Here is a 13,759-nt window from a genome sequence, read left to right as displayed (position 1 = left end):
ACGTTTCTAGGATTACATGACACTTTCTGCTGTCTGTTATTTCAAAGGAGCTCTGCAAAATACAGGTTCATGCTCATCTTTTTGCATTAATCTGCATGACACAGCCTAGATTTAATATACTTCAGATTAATTTCATGCCTGCCTTGTTCTGACTTTCTATGTCAGAAATGGTACTATATAATTCAGGTGCTATATCCTTGTTTTATCTGCCATTTTAGGATTCTTTTGAATTGAAAAAAAAAATTTTCTTACTTTATGCTCGATTCGAGTTCTTTGTTCTTTTCCTCGCCAGTTTCAGTTTAATGTGGTTTTGCAGTTAATAGTAGTTAGCATTTCACTTTTTATGCTTGTCCTGGTTTTCTTCAAGGATATAGATAAAAATGGCATATATGAAGCTGTAGTTTACTTTCAACTATTATGGATTTCAGACATAATAAAAATAATGCTTTTTAATACCATTAACTTTTTTATTATTTCAGAAAAATTATCTTTGAGAAGCAGTGGTTCTATCTGGATAATGCTATCGGACATATTTATGGAACTACATTTGAAGTAACCAGTGGTGGAAATCTGCAGCCAAAGCAAGAGGTGGAAGAGACTACCACAGGTATTACAGAGGATTGACTGGTGTTTGGAACGGGTTCCAGTGAATTTGTTTCTTTGATAAAACCAAAGATGATGGAAAAGCTTTCCATTAATCATTTGTTAACGTTACTTATATTCTTTCTGTCATAAAAGTGCATGGTTTTGTCTTGATCTGCTGTTTCACTAGTCCTGTAACAAATAAGCTTTTTAATATGGGAGAAAATTTGAACCTTAGTTGGGATGAATATATACTAAAGTGTATTTTAAATATTACGTTTCATTGATTGCTTAGGCAATACTTTGCAAGGCCATGAAGCATGTGAGTTTTATCTTGAGAAGTCTGCTTTCTGTGAAACTAAAATCATATGTTTCTCCAACTTAAAGATATTTAGAGCTAGATTTTACAAATCTATATCCTTTTCCTTTAGAAACAAAAGAAGCAGGTACAGATAATCGTAACATAGTTGACGATGGAAAGTCTCAAAAACTGACTCATGATGACATAAAGGCTTTGAAGGACAAGGGTATTAAAGGACAGGTAAAAATAAGGTTTTGGTGTCATTTCTGTGCTACCTTGATGGTTATATTTTAGTTTATGAAATAGGCTATTCTTTTTATTGGTGCATAGGCTTTTTCTTTGTTCTTCTGCCCAAGTCATGTTTTTCCTAGAGATCTGTTTTTACAAAAATGCAAAGGCTGTTTTCAGAGAAAACTTCATGTAAGGTTGGCAACTTTGTCAATAGAGAGTGAAGTATGAATTTTTATGGCATCAAAAGTCATAACAGACAAAAAGAAATATTAAAAAATATTAAAGCCATTAAGGAAATACAGCTTGTGTAATCACCTTTTAGTTTTGTTTGGTTTGGTTTGAAGACTCAAAATATTGTTTCTATATTACAGACGTATTAAAATAATGCAGTAAACTATCAAAGGCGTAGGAAAGGATTATGAATAAACACAAAAGTATTAACAAATAGCACTATATAACAAATGTATTATCAGTGTACCTACCAAACATACCTGTGTTTTGTCTGCACTTCCAAAGCGATGAATATTCTCAAGAGATGGGTTCTGTTCTGTTAGAAAAGGGATTGGATTTTACTCCGCACTTTGTCAAAATCAAGTGTGGCCATCTTAAGCGTTAATAAAACATTGCAGCCAGTTCTGTTTGGCACATGTTACCAGCCAAAATTCTCTCTCATTGTTGGTTTACCCTTTTTAATAAAAATAAGAAATTGCTCATGCTTACATTAAGTTCATCTCCTCTTTGCATCTTGCTGTTCGCTGCTGCTCTTCAGAGCAGCTGTTCCGCTTTTGCCTGCTTAATAATGGATGGGTCCAAGGAGTTTAGAATGGTATTTCTTCTGTTTCCATGGTTGTGCTGCTCATGGTGTTACCTCTTTGAAAAGAATGTACTAATCGGTCTGATACTTTGACATTTTCTGTTTGTTCTTATTATCTGTGTCAGAAGATCACTCTGGCTTTTCTGTATGTCCTCAGCATGTCTGTGCCATATATTTACTATACTGTTATTTGAGGTTATTAAAATATCCTACTTTGTTAACTCTGGTTTCTGAACTGTAGCTGAATATTCATTTATAGACTGTGTTGTATTAGCGGTAGTAGATATTATTCTTCCATAAATGTGTGTTAGAATCTGAACTCATGTTTGTGAATGGCATTTCTTTGTGACGCAGGCTCAGTTTAGAGATTATTGTTCTTTGAAATAAAGCAACCTCAGTGTTAATGAGGTTTGATTTTCCCATCACTTCCCAAATCCTTCCCAGGTCCTGAGGCATAGGTGTTAGGATGCAGACCTGAAGTGGCATGTACTCCTGGAGCATTGCATAGTGCTGCAGCTTTCCTTTGGCTTGTTTGCAGATGAGATTAAGTGGGGTAAGGGATCATGTCTGATAAATATCCAGAGTATAGGGGAAGATCTAGCACAAAATGGAAAAAAAGATGCCCTCAGAGATAGCGATGCTAAAGTCAGACAAGAGACTCAAAGAGGGAGTTGGATTAAATCTTACATAAGACATCAGGGTCCTTGTTTTGTTTTTGTACAATATTTTTGCCTGTATAGCTTCACACAGGACTTAGGGTAATGTCACGCAATCCGGTTACTATGGGGAATGCTGGACTGACAGAATATATGTCAGTTGTTCCAAAATAACTGCCAATAAACATAACTCTGCCTCATTCTAGGCACAGGCTAATAAAAGTAGCTAATCACTTAGAGAAAGCAAGGTAGTCTCATTCCCATTCATCATGGGATAAGAATATTTAGGTACTGAGGCTTTACAGTAAGGGCTGAAGTAATGACTTTCTGATGCTGAAAGAAACAATCCTGTTTTTCTTCTGGTCATCTGAATCTACCCTCTCTCATGAGTTAGTTCTGGCACCTGACTCCTTCACCACAAAATACCCTGTTTCCAGAATAAGCATTTTCAGTTTTATAATTTTTATGCTGGCATTGTGTAATTAAAGAACACCTTGGGACAAAAGTATATGTTTAAATTCCTGCACATAGTCAGAGTAGTGCCTCACTTATCATGTTAATTAATAGAAATTTACTTTACCATTAATGTCAGTTAAAGTTAATGGTATACATGCCTCTACTGGAAAAAAATATTTTCAGTGTTGTTTAAAAAATACTGCATATGAAATTAATGAGATATAAATACCAGCTATAATAAAAAGTAATTTTTTTTTCCCAAGGAAATAGTTCAACAGTTAATAGAGAACAGTACAACATTCAGAGACAAAACAGAATTTGCTCAAGATAAATACATAAAGAAGAAGAAAAAAAAGTAAGTGAATTTTAAAATTTGGAAAATTTAGTAGTTCTCTAATTTGTTGATCTTGAAATAAGACTACTACTATGTGTTTCTCACAGGTATGAGGCAGTTATTACAATTGTAAAACCATCCACTCGCATTCTTTCAACAATGTATTATGCAAGGGAACCTGGAAAAATAAAGTAAGTTTCGTTTCTTGTTTCAAATTATAATGGATTTTAATATTTTTCAAAATACTTGTGTTACACCAAGTACTCATCACATTTCTTTTTTTCATGGTAATGGAAAGATTGTAAACTAATTAAAAATGTCACATAGAAAATTAATCAATATGCCGTTGGGAGAGGAAAACTTTTGCATGCAGCATCAGCTTTTACTATTTCCCTACCTCCACCATCTTGCTAAATACCTATGTAGACAGAGGCTCTTCACATTTTCAGAGGTATCTCTTACCTGGTTTTGGTCAGTGGCGTGTTGACTCTGTTTTCTGGCTCAGTAATCAGAATAACAAGCCACCTACCAGAGGCAGGAATTTTTGTCTTTAATGTGTTACGGATTCAAAATCTTAATCAGAAGTCTCCGGAATTTAAAAAACATGTGGTTAACACTGGGGGGCAGGAGAGGGGGAGGGCAATGATGACAGAGATCTAGCAGCATTTGATTTTCACTTACCTAAATGAAATGATACATTATTTCAGGCATTGTTTACAAGGGACTGATTGTTTTTCAAGTAGTGAAAGTCGATCTAAGATGCTGAGACTTAAAAACCTCAAATTTATGTTATTTAAGGCTTCTCAAACCTTTTTCATTCTCCTTCCCCCATCTCCTTCTTTTGGCTTTATTTGTCTATTAAGATTGTAATTTCCTTGGCCACCACTGAGTCTCTTCAGTGCATGTGCTGCAGCCAGCAGGGTTAGGTTTTGATTCTGGATTACAGGTGGTGCCTGCTACTGCGAAACAGATGAAAATCATGAAGGATACCTTACTGGATTAGGAAATGCATTCAAATACCATTTATTCTTTACAAAACAGGCATGTTAGAGAGAACAACAAAAAAATGAAAAGTTTTTAAAATATTTTGTCTGACTGGCACAGCATGAGGTGTGCATTTTATTATGTGCACCCAACGTCAAATCCTACTTTTGCTATTTTTTTTGTAAGCCTAAACACCCATTCCCTGCTAATTTCTTGCTGGGAAGAGCTGGGTCTGGCTCAAGTGCTTCTTTATTACCAGATGGTTAATTGCGAGTTCCTGCATGGTTACTCTGAAGGCTGCTGATGCTGTTCCTGAAAATCTACCTGTAATCCAACTTTTCTTTGACAGGCTCCTGAGCTAATACACAGTGTTTCTAATGGTAAGAAAATTAATCTGATATTTCTTAAAACCCTCTGCCTTCTAGCCACTTGCGATATGACACCCTAGCTCAGATGCTGACTCTAGGAAACATCCGTGCTGGCAACAAGATGATTGTCATGGAAACATGTGCAGGCCTCGTGCTGGGTGCGGTGATGGAACGAATGGGAGGTAAGTGACACAGTAGCTTTAGTAACATCCAGACTGAGGACTTACTTGAAACTTAAATACATGTCTCTGTGATATTGCTAAATGCAGTACTTCAAAATACTTTCTCAGTTTCTCAAATCTACTTTTACTGTCTCCAGTATTCAAAGAGATACTTGTTTTTCCATTGGAGAAAGTTGTATTTTGAATATTTCAGTTGGATTTATTTTTCACTATTTAAAAAACCGTGAAATTTAAAAGTTGACATCACTGTATGTAGATTTATTTTAGTTTCTGTCTTAGCATAATGACATTGTGTTCGGAAAAGACTGTAAGGAGCATTAATGCAGATTCTTCCCAGGCACCTGGAAAGTCCAGGCAAATGAATGGCAGAAAACAGGAATAGTAACACTGGAATTCAGACAGCCCGCAGCACTGAAAATATTCTCATTTTTCTTGTTCACTGCGCCAGAGATTTAACGTCTGCACAATGTGTACTTTAAAAGTAGTATATGACATTTCTTGAGCATATTCTAGGTAAAGTTTGACTTGTTTATTTTTCAAAATAAGTTAATTAGTTTCATCATAGATCATTCAAAGATGCTAGACAGAGGTTACAATTACGTTCCGGAAGCCTAGAAAGGTAGGAAGTGTGATGTAATGTTGAGCATCCAGAAGTGCCATCTGTTGGCTGAGAAGCACACAGGCAGTTGTACTATAAATTGTTTTTGTTTCAGCAACTTTTGGCCAGAGGCATACTTTCTGAAATAAATTAAGATACAATTTCAGTACAACTATTGAAAAGTCCTTTTTAGTTTGTTTAAACATATGACATCTCTACCTTTAGAGTCTGGATGTTGAAGAAATTCCTTGCCTATTAATGCTGTTACTTTTACTTTTTATCAAAACCACTCCATAGTTATAAGTAACAAATACTGTAGAAAATTTTGTCTTTTAACTCTGAATTAAATTAGCTTTTCTAACAATCTGTCACTTATATATTCCGTGCTAATCCTGAATACGTGTGTGATACATGCGTAATGTTTGAGTTACTTTGTCCTTTTGAGTTGCAGAAACTGTTGTCTTTGCAATAATGATTTTCTGCCTTGAGGCATACTTAAGCAGCCTGTTAGATTTGTTGAAGGTTAGATTAAGAGCAGGCAATTTACTTACTTATTCTTAAATGAATGCTTCATTTAAGCATTTTAGGAATTTAGAAAATTTAAGCATTTTAAGAAATTCCAGCTTTCCATTATGTTTTTGATTCTTTTGCTCTCATAGGCTATGGATCCATTATTCAGATGTATCCAGGAGGGGGACCTGTTAGAGCTGCTACCAGTTGTTTTGGATTTCCAAAACTTTTTTTCGATAATCTTCATGAATTTCCTCTCAGCAAAGTGGATAGTCTCCTCTCTGGGACATTTTCCACAGAGTCTCTGCCTTCAGAACCGGAAGATAACACACTGATGGAAGAAGAAAGCAATGGATTGACTGATGAGAAGCAGACTTCCCTACAGGAAGCAGAAGAGGAACCTACTACTGAAGCAGCTATGGAGATCAACCAAACAGAAGAGCAAGAAACAATGGACATTAATGCTGAAGATGTAGAATTTAAAGAGAACAAAGAAAAAGAAAATAAAGAAAATGTAAGAATATTTATTGTGGCAATTCAAGTTTTACAATGTCTTTGTACTTAAAATTCCACTGTCTGAATGAGACATGCTGAAAATCAGACAGCTTACTCAGGTGTTAAAATGGAACTCTGGAAGTTGTCTTTTGTCTTACATTAAGCCATCTAAGATGCAAAAATGAAAATTCATTCCATGCAACAGTGATCCAATCTATAGTTACCAGTTAGAATGCACACTATTTGTTTTGTTGTTCAAAGGTTCGGGAGAAGCAAAGAAAACAGTGGGAGAGAAGGAAAAAGCTAATAGAAGCTGCTGCTTTGTTGAGAGAGAAGAATGCTGATGGGTGAGTTTGTTTGTAGTCGGAAGGGTCTTCTGTTTGAAAACACATCTGCAGAAAATAATTTCCTTTGAAACAAATAAAAGCTCTGTTTTAAAAATAATTTTTTTCTTAATATTTACAAGCAAGCAGTCAACCCATGTGTGTCTCAGGTCTTGTTTGGTTCTTACCTGGTTTAGGTTTTTTTCTGTTATTCAAATGGTTTGAAATTTAATGATCTAAAAGTCACAGTTTCCTGACTAGCTATGAGTACATATTAAAAAAAAAATCCAAAAATAAAGAGAATCCAGGTAGAATTTAATACAAAATGACTGCTGATAAAAATCACAGGATTCTAACTGGCAAAGTAGAACCTGAGGTTTTAAGTGTATTAAATTGGAACTAAGTTTGTTGTTTTGGAGTTTTGTTGGCTTGTTTTTAGAAACTAATTTCTTTTTTACACAGGAAAAAAACACATAACTTCATTTTCCCTGCTTTAGCCAGGATTGATTTGACATGAAGATTTAATATCAGAAGTTTAAAACAAATATGTTAAATGTATTCCTAGAGATTCAGCCCCACAATACTGTAAGAGCATTTGGTGGTTGTGACTTTTCCATTATGTTCTTAGCAAATGCAGAAGTGATTTGAGTTAATCAAGTAACATTGATTTAATTTAATAACATATTCATTTCTTCCTCCTAAGAATATTGGCTCACTGGGAATAAAACCTTTCTGCTTGGATAAATTTTAATACGCATTTATTGGTTATGTTTAAATGCTTGTTATTATGAAATGTTTTAATTCATGCTCATTCATATTTTAGTACATCTCATTTAGTATATTTAAATGGTAGTATTAGCCTTTTCTGCAGGTGCAGACACAGGTCATTCTGTGTCCTCTGAAGCAATGACATGGTAAAGGAGGTTTGTACAAGTACTGAGCATTAGTTTGGCAGCAGCAGCACCACTGGTGATGCCTGTGGGTGACCATTAAGCTGCCTAGACAGTGGTAGTGTTTTGTTCTGGTTTTATCGCTGTCTCCTGCACCCATCGTTATAATTAATGTCTGTGCATGGTCTGGCAAGGTGAAAAGTAATACTTGACTTTACTTGACGTTTTCTGTAGTGTAAAATAGTATATTTGGTTGCTAAGTTTGAGTTCAAGGAAGCTTGTTCAGTATTTGTATCTTGTTTGCTTGTTTTCAGTCACTTCTGTATTTCTTTTGTTCTTTGTAATGCATGAAAGCTGTAACAAATTATACACTTGAAAAGGGATGAGTGAGTTCTTGCTCTAGGAGGCCTTCAGCATGATGGGGGGGAAGAGAAGTTTGTGGTTGCCTGAAGGCACTGTGCCAGATGGCTGAGTCAGGATCATCTTTTGTCACCTTGCCTTTTATAGCCCACCATTTGTTTAGATCAAGAACCATAGGGAACATATACTGCTAAGCCAGGAAAAATTGGCATGGAATAAAGAAATGCTTCAAACTAATGACTTGGCACATGAGTAGAAGCAGGCAGAGACAGTAGGATTTTGTTCTGTTTTGCAAGAAACAGGGAAAGGATAGGTAAAAGCTGGTTAATATTGGAGGTGGGGAAAAGGATTAGGACTTACTGTGAGAGTAAAGAAAAACTGTCATTAGGTAAAGATGGGCACCAACTTTAGGAGAATTACTTGTTGAGGTCCTGAATCGTACAACATTTACTACTTAACGTGGAAGATAGAATTTTACTAACATTTATGTCTTCTGGGCTGTTACATGGTAAAACAGTCCTACTGGACGTATTTGTTCAATTCCATTTATGAGAATTTAAGTCTTTTGTAGGCCTTTAAGGGGGAAAAAGGAAGGCATTCATTAGGGATTTGGTATTCTTCTAAAGAAGGCTTTTTTAAGATAGACTATTCAATTTCCACTTTCATTGTATCAGAAAAGTTTATAGACATTCCTTGTGTTCAGAATTAGACCACACGCCTTCTCCCTACCCTTTCATGCCCTTCCTGTACCTCTTTCTTCTCCCCTCTCAGCCATTACATTAATTTTGTGGCTGGCCAGACCACCTGCTGACAGCAATATGTGCTGCCATATGAGAGAACAGAATTTGATTTTTCACAGCCTCTCTCATCTCTCACCATCCTGTTGTCTGGCAGAGCTCCTTGCAGTGTCAATGCAGCATTTCAACCCTTCTGAGGCAGAGTCTGGAGACTTTTTTCGTTATGGTCCACTTGGTTAATTACCAAGCACAAATTTTTTGAAGTTTGGAATTAGGGCTAAATCTGTAGCTTTCAAGGCCATGGCCATCAGAAAAGCAAAATGGAAACAACTGTAAAAGAGTTCTCTCGCTTCTTTATCTCCATTGTGTTTAGAAAATTGAACATGAGTTTTTATCTCCCTTTTGTTAGGTAAGTTTGATGGTATCTCCAGTGCTGTACATTCCCCTGGAGAACAAATGTTAATTAATTGGTGGGTCTTTTCATATAGTAACTGTGTATTAGAGAAGTAGTTTAATTATCCCATTCTTTCTGCACAAGTACAACTTACTAACTCATTGAATCTTAACCATTTCTTGCGGTATAGTTTACCAGTGATTTTTTTTAATAAAAACTCTAGATACCTGTAGAGAATCTTAAGCATCTGTAAACGAGTTATACTGTGATATTAAAATGAGGATGAAGAATAAAATAAGAAGCCTTTAAGGTGGCAAGGACATAATTTATTTTAAAAAGATTTTGAGTCATGCCCATTAAGGGATTGTTTTCTCTTTAATAACTTTTTTATATAAAACTGTACTTCATAAAGATTACCCAGTGTAAAGAATCATGACTGAGGTTACGTTCTAAGCAACAATTAGGAGTCACAAAATTTAAATTATATTTGGACAATGGCCTTAGGGTATAGAAAGCAGCATGCAAATTCTTGGTTTGTAAGAATTACTGTGAAGCTCAACACAGCTGAAGAGTGCTTCTGCAATGCATTTGATATATTGCACTTTAGGGCACAAGTGTTTTATCCTCTTAATTATGCAAGTAGGAAATTGTGATTTGTTTTTATATTTGGGGAGTTGTTAGAGCCATGAAAACATGCTGATTAGCAACATTTAAGCTATAATTGATTGCTGTGCTAAGTAGGAGAAAATGTCACTTGATTAATAGGTTTTAGAAGCAGAAAACTAATGCGCATGAAATTTCTTTTGCAGCTTAATCGTAGCCAGCAAGTTTCACCCCACTCCTTTACTGCTTTCCTTACTGGAATTTGTTGCTCCTTCAAGGCCTTTTGTTGTCTACTGCCAGTATAAAGAGGTAAATCAAGTGTGTTATTTTAGCTGTTATAGTTCAAGTTTGAGACTATTCTGCTGTATAACCTGCTATTTGTTTTTTTTAAGCCATTATTAGAATGTTACACAAAACTGAGGGAAAAAGGTGGTGTTATTAACCTAAAGCTGTCTGAAACCTGGCTACGAAACTACCAGGTAAGGATTGCAGTAATTAGCTGTCAAAACTGCATGAATTCTGGGAGTGAAACACTCTCTGAAAATAATGGGTTTTGGACTGACTGAGTTAGAAGTGTTTATTAATTTCCAGTTGGTTTGTTAGGTGAAAAAAAATTGTAATGGTAAGAATGGTGACTTACAAAGCCAGTGTCTTCAAATAACACGCTTACTGGAACTAAGGTAACAACAAGTTCCCAGTCTGGGAACTGAACAATGAACACGACATGAGATGGGGAAAATATCTCCACAGTGAAAAAAACCACTTTGACTGACTTTGTTGGAACAAATTGTTTGCAAATGTGGAGTACCCTCTCACCTATGAAGAAGCAGAAGCATGTCTGATTTCTAAGCAGCTCACCACCTCTGAAGAGGTTCTTGCATTTTACTGACTTTCTCCTTGTTTATAGGCTTCTGCAGTCTGTAAGGAATTACTATTTATGGGATGACTTAATTGAAGTCATCGAAGGCCATGATTAATGACTATTGATCAGGCAACCAAATTGGGAATGATTAGGAGATTGATAGATGATGTTCACACCAGTTTGGCTTGTCCAGGGTTGCTATGTCCAAGTGCAGTTATGAACAATACTGCACAGTCTCCTGACCACATGTAAATCAGCTTAGACCTGAGTGGGCAGTCAAAGCAAGGAGGGAGCATAACTGAAGAGAAGGCTTTTATAGAAAAGTACAATGTAGCTGAAAGTGGTTGTTCACTGCTATGTCACCTTCAAGAGCAGCTACGTAAAGATCATAGTGACAGAACTGGAAGTTACTGTATTACTTAACGCTGTTGTGTTAGACGAGCTGTGGTTTCTTGCAAGGTATGCCAGTTATGAACACATTAGTGAGACTTTCATGTATCCCAAACATGGAATTTACAGTTTTGCTGGAAATGCCATGAGAAAGTAATCAGTAAGGCAGGAGCCTGTAGTCTTATGTATTCCCATAACTGGTATGCAAATACTTTGTCCTGTAAAGATAAATACACTTTCCAAATGGCTGTTTGTTGTGGTAGCTGGGAAAAAAAAATACATCTTGTATGGAAGCTTAAATTACACAATCTTATGTGTACATATAGAGTGACTTTTTACTTGGTCTTTTGTTTGGTTTGGGTTTTGTTTTTTTTAAAGGTCTTACCAGATCGAAGCCATCCGAAACTGACTATGAGTGGAGGTGGAGGGTACCTTCTATCTGGTATAACTGTGGTCTTGGATAAGGGCAAATCTGATTCCAGTAATTCAGAAGCACTGAAGGTGGAAGAGCCATCATCTAAAAGATGCAAAGTTCAAGACCTTCATTGTTAACATTTGAAGAATAGATTTGTTTTTTATATCTCAGGAGTCCTACTGTTCGTAAAATAACAAGTATGCTTTCTGTGCTCTCGACAGCACAGAAATTGTACCTGCCATACATCTGTTGGCAAAAAGCAGCAGAACTGTATGGTAGGGATGACTGTCTTGCTCTCTACCAGTTTACATGATCAGAATGAGGAAAAAAAACCCTTGGAAGCAAACATCACACTGAAAACACAGTAGCTTCAAAAATAAGAGAAGCTCAAGAGAAGATAAAGCATCAGTGAAGGCATTCTGCTTGTTAACAAAAATGGATATGATGAAGTAATTTTTTAAAAGGTTGAGTCTGAATCAACACATCTAATTTAGATTCCCATTTTCCCAGAAGACATTCTGCAGAGTGATCTGCTCCCTCTTTGGACACAGAACCCAGCTGTGTTCCGTAAGTGAAGAAATGAACAGCAAAAATCGTACGCTTTTGTTTCCAAAGGAACAATAAAGAGACTATACTAATACCAGAACTTTACAGCATGAGCCCATGTTTTCCTGAAATAAATACAGAAGAGAAAGTATATTTTTAAATTAAAATATCAAATGTTTAAACCGAATGTCTCTATTAGTATTGCTTGTCATTTTCCTGAGAGTTGTTATATGTTTTAAGATAATATTTTGAAAACCGCTATCTGTATATATATTTATTCTACTGTTTGATCTTTCATGATGTGTAGCTTTTCTATTTTTTTTTAACTTTGCATTTGCCATTTCAATTAAACTGCAGGATGTTTTTTCTAATGATATTTCATTTTTCTTACTTTTCCCTCTTTTTGGAAATAAAAAGGTCTAGCAGAGGCTTTAGGAGGAGAATATGCTTGCTGGCTGTACCCCACTGAACCCCTGGGTGGGAGCTGTAGGCCCATATGAGATCAAGTAATCAGTCTTCATAAGGCTGTGAACTTCTGTACGTTAATGTTCTTTTAGGACAACATTAGCGCAAAACAAAAGAAAATGGGGTCTATTTTGTGTAAAGAAGCAGTTAAAGATTAATTTTAGGTGAACAGGGACAGTATGTCTTCAAGTTTTTGTCTGCCTCTGTTGTGTTTTTTTTAAAGTCCCTTTTTTTTTTTTCTTGTTTTTATGGAAAGTGTTTCTTTAACTTGTGTGAAAAACCATAAGCAGAAAGATGGATTTCACCATCTCCTCTGTATTCCACCAACCATGTGGATCTGAAAAATGTGCTTTGCCCCTCTCGCCTTTCAGTAAAGTGTAAGAATTCTTTCAAGAATTAGGGGGGAAATGGGGAGTAGAAGTTTTCCTTTACTGGGTGTCCACACATGCATACTGAAGGTAAACTGGGACTTTGAAAGCATCCAGCACCGAGTATGTGATGAAATTCTGAGACAGCCTAGCTTAGGAGCCTGGCAGTTAGGGAAAGGCAAGAAAATTATCAAATCAGTATAAGACAGGAGATTAATACTGAAAAATTATCTTTTGCCTCAGTTTTCTTACCTGCAAAGCAGGCATAGGTACTGCTCTGCCACTCCCATGGAGCTGACAGGCACATGGCTATCATACCTATAGCACTAGAAAGGTGTAAAAACTTCCAGAGTAAAGGTTAAACAACCAACATAGGTTTTACATCCTACTTCTTATCGTATATAATCTGATAAAAATAATAACCTGAGGGGGAAAAAAAATCAGTTTTATTTGTATAGTAAAAAGATCAGTTTTGAGAAATAAGCAGGATTGGAACAGCTAAAAAATTGCTTTAGCTCGAAGTCAAACTGGCTTCATTTTACCAGCCTTAACGCTAACACACTTTCAGTACTGAATCCTCTACCTCATTTTTAAAATGCACCATAATGCTCATAGCAATGAAAGATACTAAGAAACAATGTAAAATATTTCAAATCGTTGATGTTTCAAACTGATAGAACCTATTCTATATATAATAGTGGAAGAGCACATGTTGATTTAACATTGGTCCTATTTGGACTGAAACACATGAATAAACGAAGAGAGAAGCATTGTTGAAATGCAAGTTATGATTGTCTGAATCTCTAGGGAGCCTTCATGTTTTTACAAGTAACAAATGGGGGAAAATACAGAACAAGTAAGAAGAAAGCATGGCTTCACCAAGGGCAGATCTTGC

General features: G+C 35.9%; 1 protein-coding gene across 1 annotated transcript; it reads left to right on the top strand.

Annotated features, from left to right (window-relative positions):
* Positions 1-483: 483 nt before the first annotated feature.
* On the top strand, positions 484-11,808 carry TRMT6 (tRNA methyltransferase 6 homolog (S. cerevisiae)). The gene is made up of 10 exons (XM_010080094.1): positions 484-607; positions 1,014-1,123; positions 3,304-3,395; positions 3,482-3,565; positions 4,784-4,908; positions 6,166-6,530; positions 6,773-6,858; positions 10,025-10,127; positions 10,211-10,297; positions 11,449-11,808. The coding sequence occupies exons 4-10, from the start codon at positions 3,534-3,536 to the stop codon at positions 11,620-11,622; spliced, it is 972 nt and encodes a 323-aa protein (XP_010078396.1). The 5' UTR covers positions 484-607; positions 1,014-1,123; positions 3,304-3,395; positions 3,482-3,533; the 3' UTR covers positions 11,623-11,808.
* Positions 11,809-13,759: the final 1,951 nt, after the last annotated feature.

Source organism: Pterocles gutturalis, unplaced genomic scaffold, assembly GCF_000699245.1.
Source record: "Pterocles gutturalis isolate BGI_N339 unplaced genomic scaffold, ASM69924v1 Scaffold52824, whole genome shotgun sequence".
Classification (NCBI taxonomy): Eukaryota; Metazoa; Chordata; class Aves; order Pterocliformes; family Pteroclidae; genus Pterocles; species Pterocles gutturalis.
This window is presented reverse-complemented; position numbering and strand designations above follow the sequence as displayed.

What these genes read in the sequence shown, in the direction of transcription:
- TRMT6 (XM_010080094.1), top strand. Translation starts at nt 3,534, where the DNA reads ATGTATTATGCAAGGGAACCTGGAAAAATAAA. An exon ending in AGAGAGAAGAATGCTGATGG is followed by an intron (nt 6,859 to 10,024) that starts GTGAGTTTGTTT and finishes TTTCTTTTGCAG; the next exon opens with CTTAATCGTAGCCAGCAAGT. An exon ending in TCTACTGCCAGTATAAAGAG is followed by an intron (nt 10,128 to 10,210) that starts GTAAATCAAGTG and finishes GTTTTTTTTAAG; the next exon opens with CCATTATTAGAATGTTACAC.